General features: G+C 51.2%; 1 protein-coding gene across 1 annotated transcript; it reads right to left on the bottom strand.

Moving 5' to 3' along the window:
- Positions 1–45: 45 nt before the first annotated feature.
- si:dkey-91m11.5 (PH_BCR_vertebrate and RhoGAP_Bcr domain-containing protein) lies at positions 46–19,485 on the bottom strand. Its single transcript, XM_029161122.3, is given in 24 exon segments — positions 46–1,320; positions 1,407–1,566; positions 1,657–1,762; positions 1,854–1,988; positions 2,063–2,202; positions 2,437–2,546; positions 2,836–2,895; positions 4,624–4,755; positions 4,897–4,994; positions 5,246–5,320; positions 5,396–5,500; positions 5,582–5,657; positions 5,771–5,890; positions 5,985–6,150; positions 6,293–6,414; positions 7,896–8,036; positions 8,111–8,163; positions 8,265–8,325; positions 8,477–8,584; positions 9,341–9,526; positions 9,636–9,740; positions 10,840–11,003; positions 17,869–18,910; positions 18,912–19,485. Coding segments are annotated over 24 exon segments (3,843 nt in total). The 5' UTR covers positions 19,200–19,485; the 3' UTR covers positions 46–1,230.
- Between the last annotated feature and the right edge of the window lie 470 nt (positions 19,486–19,955).

Raw genomic sequence — 19,955 nt, 5'->3', positions numbered from 1 at the left:
GTTGGCACATGGTCAGAGCACAAAAAATACAAACAGTACTAAAAATAATGCACAATATAATTTTATTAACTTTTTATTTACATAAATGATACATACATGAGACACTGGCTGTTATATAAAGACCAATAGTTATTGCCTAATGTACATGAATCATTCGCACGGATGGTTATAGGTTGTATACTTTGTGCTACCTCAAGTGCTAATTTGAGTTACGTAAGCACATAGCTTTTATTTCAACGTAAAACCGAGCATGAAGACGATAAGCCTGTGAATTATATCTTAATAACTCAGGCAAAGTGGATATGAGTGAATCATTTCAAGTGCTTTACTACGGAGCATTCGGCTTTTCATCTCTAGGTGCTCTCGTTACTACAGCAGTGTGCTTGAGTCCTACCGAGGAATACAGCTCTACACAAGGGGTGCAGAATGCAAAAACATATACATAAACTCCACCTGGAAAAAAATCCAATAAGAGTCTAAAAACAATATGGACACAAAACATACAGTAAGAAATGTGGACATACAATTCTGCACAGCCAGGTGGACATTCCACGGATGAAAGAATTCGGCCTTGCCTCTTCCAGGAATGATTTGCCTTCACTTTTCTGTACCATCCCCAAAGAAGCACACTCATATCTACAAATCGACTGCCTGGGGCACCACCATCAGACTGGCCCCACCAAATAAGGACACACTTCAAGGGTTGGATCAACATGCCTGCATGTTGCTATGTGCTGAGTACAGTTTTCAGTCTCCACCTTTGAAATTCTGTACAAAATGACACATGTAAACATTAGGGGCAACCGAAAAGCTCTATTGGTCGTCAGCAGGGAAAAATTGGCACAGGTAAGTTTTAAAACAAGTCTTACATAAAAAAAAAAAAAACAAAGCATAAAGCAAAAATGTTTTCACTCCTCCATCATCCATCCTCACAAAAACAATCCATCGACAACAACTTTGTGAACATGGAGCGAATGTGCACAGTGACAGAACGTGGCAGGGAAAAATACAACAGCAAATTAAACACGAAAGAAGGAATGATATATTGTTCTATGCGCCGTCCAGAGATGCTTGTGAGTAAACAGCACACCGCTTCCCACATCCAGAAGAGGCTTTGGCCATGACAGCTGTGTTGACAGCGCCCCCTGATGGCTACACTAAGATCCCTCTGCAGGCGGCAAGCTGGACGCCTACAATTCACCTGGTTAAGCTCTGACAGGGGGGTTGACGTTATACTTCAGTAGAGAAGAGAAGGCTTTGACGTTTGCTGTCGGGTGTCGGAATGCTCTCCAGCTGAAGGAAGTACAGAAGGACTTGAACCTACAGGGACACACAGTGAGAGGGGAATCAGAGCCGCGCTGTTAATCCCAGCATCACCGTCACACTTTCCCAGTAAAGGGTTTTACCTGAGCCATGACCTCCAGCGACCAGCTGTCGTTCATTGAGATTGGCTGTGAGCTGCTGGAGAGTTTGCTGTCCTTTTCAGACGGACGCAGCAAAGTGGGGCCAAAAACAGTGGCCAGATTGTGCAAAGACATCTTATTGAAGCTCTCGTTTTCAGCAACCCTGAAAAAAAAAAAAGTCAGAAAAAGGCGTTTTCAGGTCAGCGTCAACAACGTTCAAACCACACGATCTATGAAAGCTGAAGGCGTTCACCTTTTTAAATGATCGAGCACGAAGATGAAGGTGACGAGATTGGGCTCCGGCAGAGACAGCAGCAGGTTGAGCATGCAGCTCTCCTTGGCCACGCTGTCCGACAGAGCTGGAGGCAGAAGCAGACGAGGAGGCGGCGTTAAAGCTGCGCCCACAGCAGGAGCACAAGCGCGAGCACAGACAAAGAGCGGGCGACTGACCGATGCCTCCAGCAAAGTTGGGGTACAACTCGTCCGTGAACAGAGGCTCCGGCAGCTCGCGGAAGTACAGCTTGAGCGTTCCAGCTATGGCGTTCACGTCCATCTCCCTCATCACGACGGACACGTCCTTGTTGTCTGTGGGGCAGAAGCGACCGCTGAAACCTGCGGCGTTCGACCGGCGCCTTTGCGTGCTCACCCTTCAAACTCACGGGAGTCGAACGCGGCCTTGAGCGCCTGGATGTCGGTGGCCACGCCGGACACCCTGTAGATCCCCACCTCCTCCATGCCCCGTCGCTCGATCTCCTCCACGCACTGCCTCACAATGAGGGGGATCTTGGAGCGCTCTCGCCTGGTGAGGAGCCACAGAGACAGAGCAGAGCAGGTTTAATGCACACAGGTTAAAAAGATGCGGACGCTCGTTAAGGATGTGGACATGGTGTTAGTTGAGTTTTTACTGAAGTGCTTGTTTAACACACTTTAACCTGACTTAACTTCAAAATAAATATTTCCATGCTTCTCGAATCAATTAAATATTGAACATGGACATAACACACATACACACCAACATGTACCAAAGACCTACTTTGTTACTATGTTGATTTTAACTCCGAAGACGCCGGACTGCTTTCGTGAAGGCATCCTCTTCAAACTGAACTCTCTGCTGGTGAATTTCATCGACAGCTTCACTTCCACCTAAAACCCAGAAAAAGGTGACTTTAACCAACTAGTGCTTCATTTTATTAGTCAACATAAGGACATTTATCTCAGTTTGTCACCAGTAAACACAGCCTTAGCCTGGGTTTATACTGGGGTTCTAGTATAAACTAGTGACTCAGGTTGCGGCTGTCTATTTTAGTCTATTTTAATTTGTTGCGACAATGCAACAAGTCAGAATCAGACTCATTCGACCTACAGATGTCAAACTAGTGAGCTTTCTTTGCCGTTCTAAAGCAGTGCTGTCTTTCGTCTGAGGAATATTTACCCCATTCATGGCGATGACTGTCCTCTGCCAGTCTTTGTTTTGCAGCGTCTGAGGATCCAGCTGAAAAAAAGAAGGGTTTTATTCTGAACATCAGAGAAAAGCACTAAGCACTTTAACTGAATTGACTAATGTCTGTACAGGAGGATGGCGTCATGTCGGGGGTCTATTTCGGGCACTAATACCAAAGTGCCAGCTTTGTTTACAGCGATGGGGCACGGGTAACGTGACCACACGGCTTCCCCGCTGCAAACGCGGGGCCCGATCAACGGGGCAGATGTTCTTTCACCCAAGAAAACATCCAATCTCATTCAGATAATGCTCTGTTCAGTGAAATGCAATCTTCTTCAAATACTTCAAAGCAGAAAACCCAGAAAGAGAAGAAAGTCATGTAAACGATGAAGACAAAACCTAAAACCACCTCAAAAGGGACAGGATGAACAACTGCAAACGATTTGTCCCTAAACGCGAGTCGCCCACAGACCGCTTTACCTTTGGTCTGAGCAGACTGCTGCGAACTCTGTCCCACAGACGGCCACCGGTGCCGACAGCTCTCCTTGGAACCAAGAGTCCCTCTTCCTCCAGACAAACACTGGCCTGATCCACACTTTCCTCCTCATGAGGATTATTCTCACTCATGCTTTCAGGCACGAGCTCCAAAAGGACTAAACGCAACTCTGTGTCACTACTTGCTGAACCGGAGGCTCCTTCTTCGATGAACAATGAGTCATTAATGCCTTTTCTGTGAGGAGGCTTTTCGATGCTCAGTCACGGAGAGCGACTGAGACGTCACTTAAAGTCTGGGAGTTGTCTTCGCATCGCGGCATTGTTAGAATCCAAAGCCTTCCATTCAAAAGGAGCAACAAAGCCTCGCAGCCCGCTGGCCACGTTTGCCTCTGCCTTGCTCCACATCCCAGATGGATTCGAGGGATTACCTCCTGAGAATCCCCTCCTACCCCCATCAGCAACGTGCTCACGCCTGCCGCTGCAGCAGGATCTGATCAGACCTGTAGCACTAACACCTCCATGTTGACTTCCACATACTGGAAATAATATAGAACTACATTATACTCTGTGATATCAACTTACAGTATATTCACTCTTACACCATGAAAAACATTTCTTGGAATATATGCATATTATTAATTACCTCATGGGGATTTCAGGCTCTCAAATTTAAACAGAAATATAAAACATGTAATAGAAAAAGTAAAAGTAAAGTTGTTTTTATTTGACGGGATCCACTCAGCATGAGATTTACTCCAACTACTGTACAACTTCACTGCCAACATCAAAAGTAAACAGACACAGAGGGTTAAGAAAGTGCTTTAAATGCTTTTCAGTCCCTGAAACACAAACCCACATGCTCCTTCTCCCTCTCTAACGCTCCACCTGTCCACCGCTGAAATCCCTTCTTTGGCCGATCAAAGGCTCTGGAGCCGCGCCAGCAGCTACCAACCAAACCGAGGTCTAATCCGTCCACTGTCACAACATTCTAGCAAAGGTCAAGCAGCAGTGAGCCATCAGCGACCTGGAGGCTCACTGCGTTTTCAACACTGAGGGGCCTCATGGGGTCGGATCAGCCGAGCAGCTCCTGGGCTCAAAGCAGTGCTGTGAAGCTTGGGAAATCAATGATGGGACAAAGTTCACTCCACATCTACGGATTGTTATAATTTTATATTTAGATTAATTATCATAAATTATTAGTTTCTGTATTGTATTGGTATTATTTTTTTATTTCTAAACATTTGCTTTGATATTTAAGTCCGGTTCGTGCCAGCGTGCCCGTACCTTTATCTGACCCTTGGCCACGATCTTGTCTGTGATCTCTCCATCCTCTTTGTTCTGCTTGATTTTGTTGCAGTACTTCTCATAGCAGAGCAGCCTCAGAGTTTGGGAGCCCTCCAGTTCAATCTCAAACTCCTTGAGGGAAACAGAAACAGTCTCGTTAGGGGTGGGTTAATGCAGCCGTGGCTCTAATTCCATAGGGAACGTCTGGGAGGAACGTTGTGTGGAGAGTTTCAGTGGGTCAGATCATTTCCCCACCCTCGTCTGCACGCTCACCTCGTTCCAGTTCGGCTCCGTAGAGTCTCTGTACACGCGCGTTTTGGCCTTGTTGACAAAGTAGCCAAAAGAATCCACCTCCAGGGAGCAGTAAAGGTCTAGAGCACAGGAGCACAGGTAGGTTTAGCACCGGACTCAAAATGAAACCAAACCCAGGACCCATATCAGGCACCCGCGCGTACGAGACCGCTGTATAAGACACATTGGACTGTACACAAGGGTCTTAGCTAATCCTACTTGTTTCCTTGCAGCTGCCCTACCAGCTGACAGGGCCCCGGGAGGAGCAGGTGAAGCCTAACTGACCCTTAAAGTGCACCCTCGAAGCGTAAAATGGGATCAAGCCACTTACTTAGGTTTTGTTTTAGCCCAGATGCCGAGTGGACAATGACATTCAGGAAGCCATATAAACCGGAAGACTCATCTTCTGTGGAGGAAAGAGTCAGGATTGGCATGAATTACGAAACAAAGAGCACAGTTGAACTAATGCTGAAAGGGTCACCTTCTTTATTCATGGTCATTGGAATAGTGTGAACGGTCTGGAGCTTCACACATGAGTTAGTCAGCATCTGTAGCTCCAGAGAGGTCAAAGAGAAGCTTTTAAAACCTGCACAACACCAGTCAAGATTAATACAAGTCCAAACGCCGACCGTTAATCACGTGAAAAAGGCTGGAAGCAAATGCTCACACTTCTTCTGCTGCTCGCGGATAATGTCCCTCCACTCGGCCCGTTCGTAGTCAGAGGAGATGAGAAACGTGTAACCCTGAAAGGCCGAATGAGATGCAGGCTGAGGCGCGTGTAGAGGCCAGCTGTCACCAGCAGGGGGCAGCACCACTCAAACAGACAGTCAACCGTTGAGCTCTAGTTCAGCCTCACCTTCCCATTTCTGTTGGCCACTCTGAACGCCATGTTGGGGGACATGAGGAGCAGCAGGGACTCCTGCTCCGATAACTTCTTCCTCAGACGCTCAAACACTTTGGATCCTTTGGTGGTTCTCTAGTGGGAGAGAGAAGTGTTAGGTTTGGAGAAATTAGCACGAGGTGAACATCTGCCCTGAAGTCTGGGTTTCTGAAGCAGTGGAGGTCCTCACCTTCTCCCTTTGGATGTCATTCTTGATTTGGGAGATTCTGATCTTCATGGCGTCGATCTCCTCATCCTGCACGAGAGGAATGGGGGTTGACTCGCAGTCCTCGATGGTCTGGAAGGTGAGGTCAGCCAGCGGGATGTACCACTTACAGTCATACTGTTGTCCCTTCCTGTTAGAGGTCACAGACGGAGAAAAAGACGCCACGTCCCATCGTCTTCAAACACATTGTTTTTCAGCAGAATGGTTTGTCATGGATCACTTCATTATAAGCGTGTTCACTAAACTGAAGGTGGACGCGCCTCCGCACTCACCCGGCGGCCTGTTTCTTCAGCTTGGCGCAGAGCAGCAGGTCGGTGAACAGGAAGACGTGACGGAGTTTCCTGGAACCTTCAACCAGCTCCACCATGAAGCGATCTCTCAGCAGCTGACGGTTCTGCCAACGGGAAAAGGGCACTCATCACTGACATGAACCAGCTAATAGTCCAGGTGCAGGATCAGATGGGAGGCGGTGCCCTTCCTGCAGCAGCGTGCTGCAGCAGCGTGTGCCCGGACGCGGCCCCTGCGAGGCCTCCCCCCCCCACAAACCCGCCGCCGCCGCCTCCTCACAATAACAGGGGGGTCTCTGCGGCGGCGCCGAGTTCCGCCGGCCCGGTCCCGCGCTGGTCTCGCTCCCAGACCGCTTCTGTTTCACGGTGATGCGCTCTAAATTGCTCAGCGCTGTCCTGGTTTCAGAGTGGTGTCAGGGTTACATCCGCCGATTGTGCTCCGACGCAAACATGTCCGCAAATAGTCAATAATCCGATGGAAAAACAAGTGGCAGTGCAAAGCGCCGACGCCCCTGCAACGCAGGAATGCGCCCCTGGCTTTTTTTATGCATTCTAATGAGACGTTTGAGCGATGAGGCACGTGAAGGAGGTGAGGCTAAACAAACGCTGGGGTCTGAGGGCTCGCGATAATTACAGGCAGCTACTGCAAAACATCAACAATGAATGAAAAGTCAGCCGACGGCCTCTCGCGCACAATAACAAATCTATATTTTAAAACGGATCGTGATCCGCGGGCTTCTATTGTCACCGAGGGCCGTCACGCTTCCTAGAAACGTTTAACAGTGTGTTTTCCTTAGATTTCCTCTGATCCGATGGCCCAGCGTGGTGGGCGGGGCCAGTTCCCAGAAGCAACAGGAAGTTCTCGTTCAGGTCATCTGAATCAGAGTCCTGAGATGCGTAGCGTAGCGTGAGTGTGTGTGTGTGGGGGGGGGGGGGCACAGGAAGTACAAGCTAGTCAGAGCACACCCAGTACAAAGGCTGGTGCGACCGTGAGGCGATAAGGCGCGTCGAGGGTCATTTCAGGGAAGCAGGGTCCGACGCTGCGGCAGGGACGGATGGGAGTGAGCACGGGGGCAATCAGCGGCCTTTCCTGGCTTGTGACGCGTTCCCCCGCCGCGCTCGCGGGCTTCCTCTCCGTTCCGCTTCCTCCGCGGCCACGGCAGACAGACTGCGATGAGTCAGACGCAACCTGAGTCACGCTCCGGTTTTATAGCAGATTCCACACACTGCGCCCAGATTGTTAGAGGCTTGTGATGAAGAGGAGATACGGCCTTATTCCATAGGGCTTGAAATGTGGTCATGTGTGGGGCAAAATAAAGACCTTGACTCTATATAATCAAGTATTTAACCAACCAGCAGGCCCTGTTCTTTATTTCATGCAGAATCAGGATTTAGTCAGAAGATGTGTGCACCTAAAAGCTACAGTGAGACATGTCTGAACATTATACCTGCTGGTTCCAGCATGTTAGTGGAAAACTAGTTTGACTTCACCCCTGCTTTCAATCTGAGTTTTACTTTTAGGTGGTTTTACCCACTGGCAGTCACTAGTGATGTGACTGTGCCGTGGGGCTCAGGCTGCTGCACTGACCTCTCCCTTCATGACCGTCATGGACTGCCTGCGCGGCGTGATCTCTTCGTTGATGCTGGACAGGAAGTTCTGGGAGATGCGCAGGGCGTCCTGCAGAAGGGGGTGGTCTGGGTGGCCGGGGGGCGTGTGCTTCAGGAGGTCCTAAGGGACGGTGCACCGTGAACTGTCTTGTAGACGAGAAGCTGCGCGGACGTGTGCAGCCGTGTGTGACTTACGTGCAGAACCAGCGTGCTGCGCGTCACTCGGTCCACCGGCTTGTAGAGAAGAGCTGTGGAGGAGGAAGAGTCGGTCCTGGTCAGAGCTCATCACACACACACACAACACTGCGTGCACACACCGACGTGGAGGCTCGCTCCAGGCACCACTCACTTTCCAGAGAATTCTTCGCCGATTGGTCTTTGCAGTCCTTTGTGCTTTTGCCCTTGAGATTCTGCCAGAGGAAGAGGTGACAAAAAACAAAAGCAGAGCTCACTAACTCAGCTACTGCCTCCCAGCGCAAACCTCAGCGCCGCACAGCTGTGAGGAGGCTCCACGCGGCGAGAGGCCGCCCTCCCGTCGCCGCGCGTGACATGAGCGCATACCTCGGATATCTCTGCGAACTGAGCGTTTGCCTGGCAGCACTTGTCTGCCGTCTCCACGGCAACCTTATAGTTATCCACAAAGGCCCGGTACACGCCGAGCTGGCTGGCCTGCGGAGCACAAGTACAGCGGGTTAGAGTGTCTGGCATCATATCAGAACAGGAGTCACTCATCAAACTCGGTGTTGGTTCTCATATATATTTATATAAGTGTTTCTGATGTTCATCCAGCACTGAGCCGGCTCCTATTCAGCCTCCTACGCAGCATTTTGTTCTCCTTTACTGCTTGTCATGTGGTGAAGTGAGGCTTTTATCTGGCCAGGACATGACTCCAGGCAGTCTACTCACATGCACTGAGATCCACTGAGTCGACTCCCACCTTCTTGCTTTGGCTCCCCCTCCTTTTTAACATCATTAATGAGCGTGACATTTAGGGAGAGCTATAATTAGTTTTTGAACCTTAGTGATTTGATGAATGTGGGGTCTGTGCACTATTTGATGCCTTCATATTATCTGCTGTTCTTACCACTGTGCCTGGTTAATAAACACAGATAGCACAGTTAAAGGTTACAAATCTTTATTGCGATATTTCACTCATATCCGCTTTCCAGACACTTTTTACTCCACTGCTCTCACACAGTCTTCTGGCAGATGAAGTTTAAAAGGCAGATTAACATTTTTTCACAGCTTTAGCTCTGAAACCATGCTACAGCATGACGTTATACCCAGAAATCACTGAAACAGAGTAAAGCTAGTTTGTCTCATACAGAGGACCTGTGTTTGTTTGTGTAAGATTGAAGTTCACACACTTGACTTGCAATTTTCATGCAGACATTGTTCTCGTCACGAAAAGTGTCGGGTCTTTACCAGCTTCTGGAAGAGGTCACCCACACACTGCTGGTGGCTCCAGTCTTGGACCCGGGGCAGCAGAGCATCATAGAAGTCCTTGTGGATCTCGTGAAGCTCTGGCACTTTGAAGAAGATGGTCTCGATCTCCTGGGTGCTCAGCATCGGTTGGGAAGTTGTGGCTGAAGCTCTCAGAGGTTTCATGGGCTGGAGAAATTGATTAAGAAAAACAAACATTTGTCCTCTCTTTCAGTCACTACTTAACATTGCAAACCAGCTGGGGAAGCGGTCCGTGTGTGCCTTAAGCTCCACGTACTATGAGCAGGGCCTCCAGGTGGCTGAGGTAGGTCTCCTCACTGGCCAGGATTCCCGACAGAACCCACTTCCTCATCTCCAACCCCTTCTCCTGATCCAGCTCCACCTGACAAAAAGGAGAAAAACAGCTGAAATGCTTCAGCAAAAAACAACAACAATGGCTTACATTTTAAAACGCACACACACACATCTATGCAAACCTCAGGGTGGAGGTTGCTGTTGGGGGCTATTACACACCAGATCTGATTAAACTCAGCGGGCGTCTGAGATTCCAAGGGGCCAGCACCGAATACTCCCGGCGTAAAACGAATGTGTTTTCTATCCCAGGAGTTGGACATAAGCATCGGTCATCCTAAGGCTGGCTGTCACATCAATAAGAAGCTCACTGGTGCATTGAGAGTAGCTGTGTGGAGCTCTTCTGTTATATTAGCTACGCTGAATCAAAAGGCTGTGCAGTGATGGGGGCCCACACCCTCGACCGCGATTCAGGCTCTGGAGATCAGCAAGTGTGCACATCAAAGAGAAGGAACAGCCAGGATCGTGGGGGGGGGGGGGGGGGGGGGGGGGGTCTCTAACATCTGTCCAGCACCACCATGGTCTTTTTTTTGTTACTGTTGGCGTTGGACCGTCTCAGCTGGAGCTGCTTTAGGGCTGAGCTGAGGCTGCTTCTCCGCTCCGCGGACGTCGCAGTTACACCACCACGACGCGGCCGCTGAAGCCGGCCGGCGAAACGAGGGGTCTCGTCTCACTGGCACCGATGAAGGCTACAGATGAGCGTCAGCAATCAGGACGACTGTCCCAAAGAGCAGCTGCCTCCACGCGGAGCGTCTACCATCAGATCCATGCAGGAAACACAGACAATCGATCCCAGTATGTTTGTGTTTATGGAACACGCACAGAAAGGGGAAGAACAAGAAGAGGCGACATCCTCTGTGCAGCAGGAAATACGCGCTTCACGGCAAATGCTGGTGCTTTTCTTCATTTAATTAAAGTAGTAATATTACAAAACTAAAATGACCTGACCCAAAAAGACTACACTGACCTGAATGATTTTATACACTTTAATGTTTGATCTGCTTAAAAATGAGGCCAGCTCTCCCACAGCTACGTCGACTAGCGAGCGGGTGGAGGAGGGGGGAGCCGGGAGGCGCCGTGAGCGCAGGACACGGCCAAACTGTCAGAATGACTGGACCCGGCAGCTTTACCGGCAGCGTGGACTCCTGCTGGTTCTGGCGGCTCCGGGCCTTGGAGCGGAGGCGCGGGGAGGAGGCAGGAGACCCAGCGAAGCAGAGGGAGTGGAGGCGCTGCTGCTGCTCCGACTGCTCCGGGTCGTAGCCATAGGACAGAGGGGGCTCGGTGTCGGGAGCCTCTGTGAGAAGCAAAAGGCACAAAGCACAACATCATCAAACCGTTAAGTCGCGGAGTCGAACGATCCATGTTTTTTTTTTTTTAAACCCGTTTGTTACGTGCACTCTGGGAATAATGATTTGTGACGTTAATAAATAACCAGCTGACCAACGGATGCACTCAGAACACTATCACGCTTCTCTCAGCTCCATTATTGGAGCGCATTCTATCTCAGTGTTTGAGTCAAACACGTCCCACCTTTAAAGTCACGGCTCAGTGTTTGCGCTCTTATCAGCGCCGCTCCCAGGTTCTGGTGAACACGGAGCTGCTCCGCACCAACAGGTGCATTTTAGTCTTGGGCTAAAACCAAGTCGATATACAGTCAGACACACAGCAGCTGCTATGATGCCAAAGGACTCTGTGCTTCACAAGCTCATGACTGGCTCAGATGAGTGCGTTCTCTCATTACTCTCAACACTGAAAATAAAAAAATCCAGAACTACTTGTTGTTCTGATAAAAGGAGCTGCGTGTCCAGTAGCAGCTATTATGAACACTAAGTCTTTTACTGCCGTTTGTCTTTGGGCCCAAATCCTCTTAGCCTTCATAAACCTGTGTCCTACACAAACCCAGCAAACACTGGGCTGGGCCAGCCGCAGGGCGCCGGTGCCAGGACAGAGGATGAGCCCGGAGGCTGCCGGGACAGCACACGTGTTCCGCTCATGCCAGGACGGACACACATGTTTCCAGAACAAAGGGAAGCCTGACAATTGCTTCATAACGGTGAAGTTAAAAAGACTTAAAAGGTTTCATTCTAGGATAAAACCCACACGTTTCACACAAGGATGACAACAAATGTGTGAACAGTGAGAGACGTTGTGCAGGTTGTATTTCATCCCTGTGATTTCAGGCGCTCTGAAGGCGAAGACCAACAGGCTGTGCATCCTGTAATTACTGTCAACCACCCCTGACTCACCAGCACTTATCAGCAGTGTCAATGTCCAAGTGCGTGGCCGCCGTGATCTAATGAGCAGAGATCTATGAAAAACAGCGGACTTGTGTAGAAAGGTTTAGGTCTGTTAAAAATAGACCGCTCCAAACCGGAAGAAGGGGATTCCTGAAACCCGGGGGAAAGACTGAAACAGAAAGACAGAACTGACTGAAAGACAGACAGGCAGAGTGACAGGACGACATCCACAGAGACCCGGACAAAAGACTGGAACAAGCAGTGTGGGCTCAGCAGACAGGCAGAAAGATAAACCTGTGAGACGACTGCAGGCGAAGAGCTCCAGCGCAGAGGAAGTCTGTGTGAAAGGCCACTCTGTGCTCCGGTGAGATTAACCGACCGCTACATGAATAACACATCCTCTCTCAGGCAGCAGCCTCCGAGCCACAAACTATCTCCGTGCAGGAAAAAAAAAGGAACACTCAGAGCTTGTAAAAACACTGCAAACCAGAAGAACCAAAAAGGAGAAGTCAGGAATGCACTGAGGAGCCTGACGAAGAAAAAAAAAAAAAAAAAAGCCTTTCGTGTCTTTTGAACACACAGATCTCACTTGACTGCAGCAGTGTGAGAAAGTGGACATCACAATAGCCCCTCAGTGTGCTGTTGTTGTACAGATCACAAGGACTGCTACTGAGGAAGTGTCCGGGGAGGTCTGTTGGGAAAATTCAGCAATTCATTTCGCCTTTAGAGCGGATACAGGCTTTCTGGACAAGGTCATCTTTTCACAAACAGCTTCTAACACACACTGTACACAACATATCTACTTAACGACTGACTATGGACCCTCTGTGTTATTCTGCACATGCTCATAATCATAGTAACATTAATAGTTAGTAAAATTAACGTTGGCAGCTCTACAATCAGTCATCTCTGTCTGAGCTTACTGGGGTTTGACTGTGCAATAGAGCTGTAATAAATACATCCTAATGACATTACATAAGATTGCTGATCCTAACAGCTGTGGCGGTGGTGGCGAGCTGGTGGATCAGTGGGAAGCTGATTTAGCTGTAGACTGACTGTGAACTCGGTAAATGTGTGATTTTTGAAGAATTTCACTTGACTGTATTCCTGGGAGCCTCAGGTTTACAGATGTCAGATTAGGCCGAACCATCAAACTAAACGAAAGGCTTTTCTCGGATTTACATTTTAACACTGCGTAGTTGCTTTCTCTGCTTTCCCACACTACTACCCTGAACACAGCGCCTAAAAATAGGGTCAAGGATATATAAGGACTTGGTTCCTCGCTCTCCACTTCACATCTGGAGAATAATCAGTCATCACGAAACGCTTTTCCTTCCTGCAGCATATAAACAAGCGCCGTGTCCAGAGAACAGAGGCTGTACATCATGTTGGACCGACTGATGACAAAGCAGAGACACATCCAATCCTAATCCTAATCCACAGAGATGAAGCGCGCTAAACAGACAGAGAGGGAGCGACAGATGTGAGGTGGGGACAGTGGCACAGCACCAGAGATTGGTGATGACACAAATAATCATGGAGTCTTATTTCCTTAAGCCAACGGCACGGCATCGAGCAAACCTTCCCTTTGGGTGAGTTTGCTATTGCTCTAAAAACAACTAGCAGTGGGAAGTGTGGCGTATTGATGAGCATTGTGCTAAACTCCAGCAAACCCGCGACCCTGACGAGAATAAAGTGGTTCAGGGGAGGAGTGAATGGGAAGGAAGCAGCGATCACTCATTCAAATTATATCCAACTGATGGGAAGAGGTCACACGGCCATTCCCAAAAATCAAAGCTTCTATTGATCAGTGTGAGTAAAAACATCTGCATGCACGCGCTGACAAAAGGAGGCGATGAGGCGCACATCCATTCTGATCGACAGGGCCCAGATCGCAGGCTCCCAAAATACTCATCACGGGGCGAACGCGCTGATTGATCCAGCACAAAAAAGGGCTGGAAGTGGAATCTAACATTATCACGTACCTAGAGGGAATAAAAGCGCAGTGAAGGACAAGCATCGTGTCGCCTCTCTAATGGCTTTATGGATCTGGAGAAACAGTCGCAGCTTTTGGGAAAGGACAAGCATCAGAAAACGCCAGTGTGAGATGTTGTTAAAAGCTAAGCACCACTTTATGGCTCCAGCAAATGGATTCTCTTCCAGGCGGTACAGTCACCAGGGAAACAGCAGAGTGTGTGTGAGGAGGAGGAGGAGGGGGGGGGGGGGGGGGGGGGGGGGGGGGGGAGGGGGGCGCCGGTGACCTCAGCCTGTGGCCCTTGTGGGTTTCCTGCCCTCATGCCAAGCAAAGGAGGAAGTACAGGTAGCATGCTAGCTTGTTAGCAGTAAAAAACAACATAGCTAAAATATATAATAAATAATAATAATAAACTAATGTGTTCAGATTACATCAAGGTGGTAACGATTTACCTGATGCGTTATTTATTTCAGTCACCAGTTAAAGCCACAGCTGATCTGGGAGGCCCTCTACACCCCAGTGGTTTCCAGTAAAGGCCAAGCGGCCCACCAGCGCCCGCCTGTGATCTGCTGCAGGGCAGCCTAAAATTAGCGGCAGTCACCAGCAGTGTGGGTCAGAGCTGCTGAGCCCGGCCCAGCACACCTACTAATCAGCGCGTGTAGAAATAGCGCAGCGCGGCCGCTGTGATGTGCCCCACCGATCCAGTGGGTGGAGGCACACAATAACTGGTGGCACTGGGGGCTTCGGTGAACGGCAGCGGGGGCCAACGTTAACCTGGACGTGACCTCAGCTGTGATGATCTGATCGCCGCGCTTGCTTCAGACCCTGCGACCGTCACGGCATCATCAGCGCCGTCCCAACTGAAGGGCAAACGCACAGCTCAGCTTCAGTCCTTGTCTGCGCATACACGTTCCACGGGTCAGGCCGTTGTAAGGAGTGAATTCATACAACACTTAACATTTCATTAGCCCCCCCCCCCCCACAAGCAGCTGAGACATTCCATAAACACTTGGCCTGCCAGCCAGCAGACACTGGGCCCTTTGAGCAGGAGCAGGGAGGGGAGGGGGCTGAGGCCGAGCACGGGGGAGGCTCACTCACCCCCCGAGGGGGGGGGGGGGGCAGGCTCATAAACATGCCGGAGACGCTTTAATTCTATTATGGTTTATCTGCTTACGCATAAGTTACTATGCGAAGGCAGGAGTTAATGGTGTGATAGGACTTAGACTCAAAACAGGTGCTTTTGTTTTCCTGCTATTCAGGAACAAAAGCCTCTTCATGCGTTTGCTGTGAGGGCAGCTGCCGATGCCCGGCCTGGGGAGCTGATGGCCGCCCGCCAGCTTCTGACCACTGCACCCAGCGCGCGGCGCGGGGGAACAGGTGCTTCACGTACCTACGTGCGTGCCTGCAGGTTCCTGAGCCTCTGCACCGAACCTCAGATGCTGCACAGGTGCAATGGCAGGTCTGTCTGACGCTTCCTGGAGGGACCTGAAATATTCACCAGTCTGAAACTAACGTGTGGACGCCGCTCTGGGCCGCGGCTAAATCACTCAGACAGACCTCATCACCGTTCAGACGGACACGTCCTATTCATGACACACACACGTCCACCTGCAGAGATATTTAGAGCTGTTTACTGGCGAAGGCCCTGCTGAACGCGACCCAAAGGACAATCTGCCGACTCTCGCAGAGGGATTATGATTAAACAAATGGGAGATTTATCATGGCCCTTCTGGACGACCTCTTTCTCGGTGCCCTCTCGCTGTTAATGCATTAACCATGAGACTCTCCTCCAGCCACAACAGAAAGCTGTGGCTGCAGGCATGTCAGAAAGTCATGATGATAATTAACTGTGGCAAAATGAAGCCATGGGAGAGCTGGCCTCCTTAAGGGCCCACAGCTCATCGGCAGCTCCGTTTCACAGCCAGACTTGACAATTGGCCCAGATAACCAGAAACCAGGAGATCCCATTTGTTCTTCTATTCATAGATAAAAACACACTCCCGCGAGGTGTGACGGTTTCAAACAGCTGTGGAGCAGCAGCAGCGGGGGCGCGAGTGTGTTTGGGCCGGTCAGTGTGCGTTTCTAATGGAAACGCTGTGATTTCTGTCCAAGGGAGGGGATGAACCCGGGGACAGCGTCGCTACCAGCAGGGACAATGTCAGCAGTGTTGGCTGCAAGGTTCCCATGCTCCATGACATAAAGCTATAAACCCACTGCACACATCAATCCTGACTGGCACTGGAGGATGTGACACGGTGTCTGCGTAGAACAAAGATGGAGTTAGCTTTAACGGGCCCATTTAATAGACACTAGCAAGCGCTGCCGCGCTTTATGAGCAATACAAATAAAAAAAATGTTCCGACCGCTCCCTTAAAAAGGCACCAGCCACAACAAAGAGCGGTTTATTGCAAAAAGCTCGACTCAAACCCGCTCCCGGCCCGAGGCCTAATCCAGCAACGTGCAGCGTCAGGGTGTTACGACATCAGAAAATAAATCCAGACATCTGGTAATCCACAAAGCGCGGTCCCACACGAGGCACCGCGGCTGCAGCGGCCAAAACTAGCAGGTCTGTGCAGCAGCGTGGTTCAGACAGGACGTGTCACACAGGACGCAGATCGCTTCAAACTTCACTGAGTGCACACAGATTATGGGATGTGCGACAACAGCCTTTTTCCTGAGCCTTCTACCACATCTCACAGTCTACGTCACATTAAACGTGGAGCTCCGTATTATATATTGTGTGATGTTTTACTTGTAGGTGCTTTGTAAAGGCTCAGCCTCTGGTGAGACCACTGTTAATCAGCTGGACAAACGCTTAGCTCGGACCCTGAAGGATGAGGGCATTTCCCAGGAAGAGAGGGTGCAGTGGAACGGATCCGACAATGAAAACCCGCGTTAGCAGCTCAGAAAAAAGCGGGTTTGATGCCGGAAGACGAAAAACCCGCCGGGAGGTCCGGGTCGCTCTGGGCCTCGACCAGCGACGGCACGCGTCCTTGTGTGTCACGCGCTGTGACAAACGTTCCTGCAGAGGAACTCACCCCCACCGCTCCTGCTGTGTTTGGCCACTATCCTCCTCCCACTTCACACTGATTTATTGTTCACATGTCAATAGTCTCAGTGAGTGATTCTCCTTTTGTGCGAACACATAACAACAGGAAGCACCGATGGCAGGAGCTCGGAGTGGGAGCCATGTGACACGTTTTGAGCCCATCCATCCTCGGGGTTGGGGGAGTTTTCGAGGGGCTTTTTCCTAACGGCCTCCCGTAACAAAGAGCCTCCCTAAATTTATCACGGCAGACAAACCCCTTTAGGTTAATTACTCAGGACTGAGGGCAACAATGCTGATGTGTGCTGACAGAGCGAGCGACTGGGAAGCCTGAGGGGAGGCCACTGTCTCAGTCAGGGCATCTCAGTGAAAGTGCTGCAGCACTCAGTGGGAGGGGGGGGGGGGGGGGGGGGGTCAGGTTACCGCTGAGCCGTGTGTGTGCGTGTGTGTGTGTGTGTGTGTGTGTGTGCTGTAAAGTGGACCCCAGCGTGACACTTTTACTTTTCGCAGAGTGAAAACATCTCATTAACAGCACTAAACTTTTTATCTTCCTTTAACAGGACGTGTGAATCATAACAGCTCAACCACAAATGCTAGAAACGCAGTCAGGTATAAAATGCATCGCGATCCTGACTCTGAAACCACTTAAATCACTTGGGTTCGGTGCATCAGCTACGAATATGAGGAGCTCATTAAAGTGATTGCAGGGGACATTTTACACATCAGCCGACTGATGCTGGATCCGGGCGAGCCTGAGCGAGAACCCGCACGTTTCACGCTGTGATTCATGGTGTATTTTAATGTGGCTTTGGCACCAACGCTAAATCACTCTGCCGCTTTTCACCCTGAACCGACAGGCTTCGTGAACAGCTGTGTTGCAAAGTGTGTCTCGCAGACCTACCCGAGTCTCCTTGGACGCTGTTGTCGTGAGAGGTCCTGCTGGATGCGGTGGAGTCCCCGTCACCGGGCCACGCGTGACCCGCCTTACGGACCCCGACGACGGAGGCCTCGGACAGCGTCACGTGCTGCTTCAGGCGCTTCAGCGACAGCGGCGTGGGGGGGCTGCCGCTGTCGAAGGACTGCTGGGAGGGGGAGCGGCTCTTCTGCCTGTACATCGGGTAGGCGGTGGGGCTCGGGGACACCTGGCTGGACGGGCCTGAGGAGAAGTCCTCCTCGCTGGACGTCAGGTTCTCGTTGGAGCTGCAGTCCGGCGTGTAGCCGCCCCCCGCGTCGTCGAAGCTGCCGGGAGAGTAGGAGCGTCTGGGCCAAGTCAGGGCCGCGTCCTCGTCCACGCTGTGGTCTCCGACGTGGATGACGCGCGTGTCCCCCTCACCCATCATCCCCCCGACGTACACGCTGGTGTAAGGCTGACAGTCCGGCGGCGGCCGCTCGGACCTCCCCCCCGGGGACCGGCTCACGCCGTCCTTCGGGAGGTGCGGCCCGACGTCGGCGTCGTCACAGGCGCCGTTGTAGCCGCAGCTGCCGTCGGTGGACCGCCCTCTCTGGACCGACCTGCCGACGTCCCCGGAGGCAGCCGACAGGTTCCCTGGGAGCGAGTGCAGGGACCTCTTGCGCTCCATCTGCATGGCCTGACAGCCCAGCGTGCTGATCCTGTCTGACACCTCCCGGTCGTTGACCCTGACCAGCCCGCGCTCCTGATGGTACTCCATGTTCGCGTAGAAGGGCTTCTCCAGGCCGCCCAGCACCGACAGACCCCGGCCGTCGCCCGCCGTGTGAGAGTTGGCCCTGCGGATGCGCTCAAAGTTGGACCGAAGCGCCGCCACCGAGCCCGAGCCCACTGGGATGTCGGAGACCTCCGCCTCCGGGCGCACGTGTGACCCTCCGCCCTTCCGTTGGCCTGGAGCCGCGCCGTCGCCCTCTCCCTCGGGCTGCGCCTTGTACCTGCCCGTCCTGGCGGGCGCTCCGTGCTGCGGGTCCTCCGCGCGCGCCTCCTCCGCGCGCGCCCCTCCGCTCTCTGTCATCTGCGTGGGGGCTCTTTTTAAATCCCCACCTCTGCCCATCGTAAGACTTCTTCTCTTTTGCGAGCAGGGTCTGCAGGTAGATCATGCGAAAGCGCTCCTTGTTGACCTCCTTCTCCAAGTCCCTGATGGACGTCTTGCATTTGTCGAGCTCCTGCTCAATGTCCACCAGTGAGCTCAGCTCCATGCACGGCGGGTCGGACTCGGGGAACTGAGCTCGCCACGCGTCCACGAAGCCCACAGGTTCCACCATGATTACTGTGACATCGACTAGTCAATGAACTAACGAAGCACGCGCGTACGCGACGAAAGCATGAACTGGACTGAACGGCTTCAAACTCAAAGCTTCCATAGCGCAACAGTACTTGGAGGAAAGGTGCGCTCCGCTAAATCTGTTTAGTTTTTAAGTAATTACTCACAAACGCAAGAGGGAAAATCCTACGATCACTGGTCCAGCGTTCTAACTTTTAGTCCAAGGAATGTGATTTATTCTTGTTCTCGCGCTTGGTCCTCGTCCGTGCTCGTCTGCTCTCTGGAGATCCGCCGTCTTCCTCTCTGCTGTCAGCCGGACCCGCAGCTTTCTGGTGTTTTGGCTCCTCGTCAGCGTTTACAGTTGCAGCTTAAAGAGGAGGGGCAACACGGATGTCATTTAGGTTTACACCACCAATACGCAAGAACGGGCACCGTTTGTCAGATAACACTCCCACGTGACGCTACAGCTGAGTGGAAAAAATTAATTTACGCAGATTTATTCCCAGGGACGAAAATCTTAAAGCGGTCGTGAGACGGGCGGCTTATTAAAAGTGGAAAACAACGCGGGGACCATTTTGCGCAAACCTTTGGATTTAACCTCAGGTGGATGGAGAAAAAACGAGGTCCCGACAACCGTAAACTGGTCCTTCGCTGTTAGCGCAATTCTGCTCTTGACTATCTCCTGCCTGTTTACGCCCCTATGACGAGTCTACGGATAGATTTCCAAATGATCTGTGGCACAGTACACTTGCCCTTT

Source organism: Betta splendens, chromosome 9 (assembly GCF_900634795.4).
Source record: "Betta splendens chromosome 9, fBetSpl5.4, whole genome shotgun sequence".
NCBI classification, from domain to species: domain Eukaryota; kingdom Metazoa; phylum Chordata; class Actinopteri; order Anabantiformes; family Osphronemidae; genus Betta; species Betta splendens.
The sequence above is the reverse complement of the archived record's forward strand: the minus strand, read 5'-3'. Positions and strand labels throughout refer to the sequence as shown.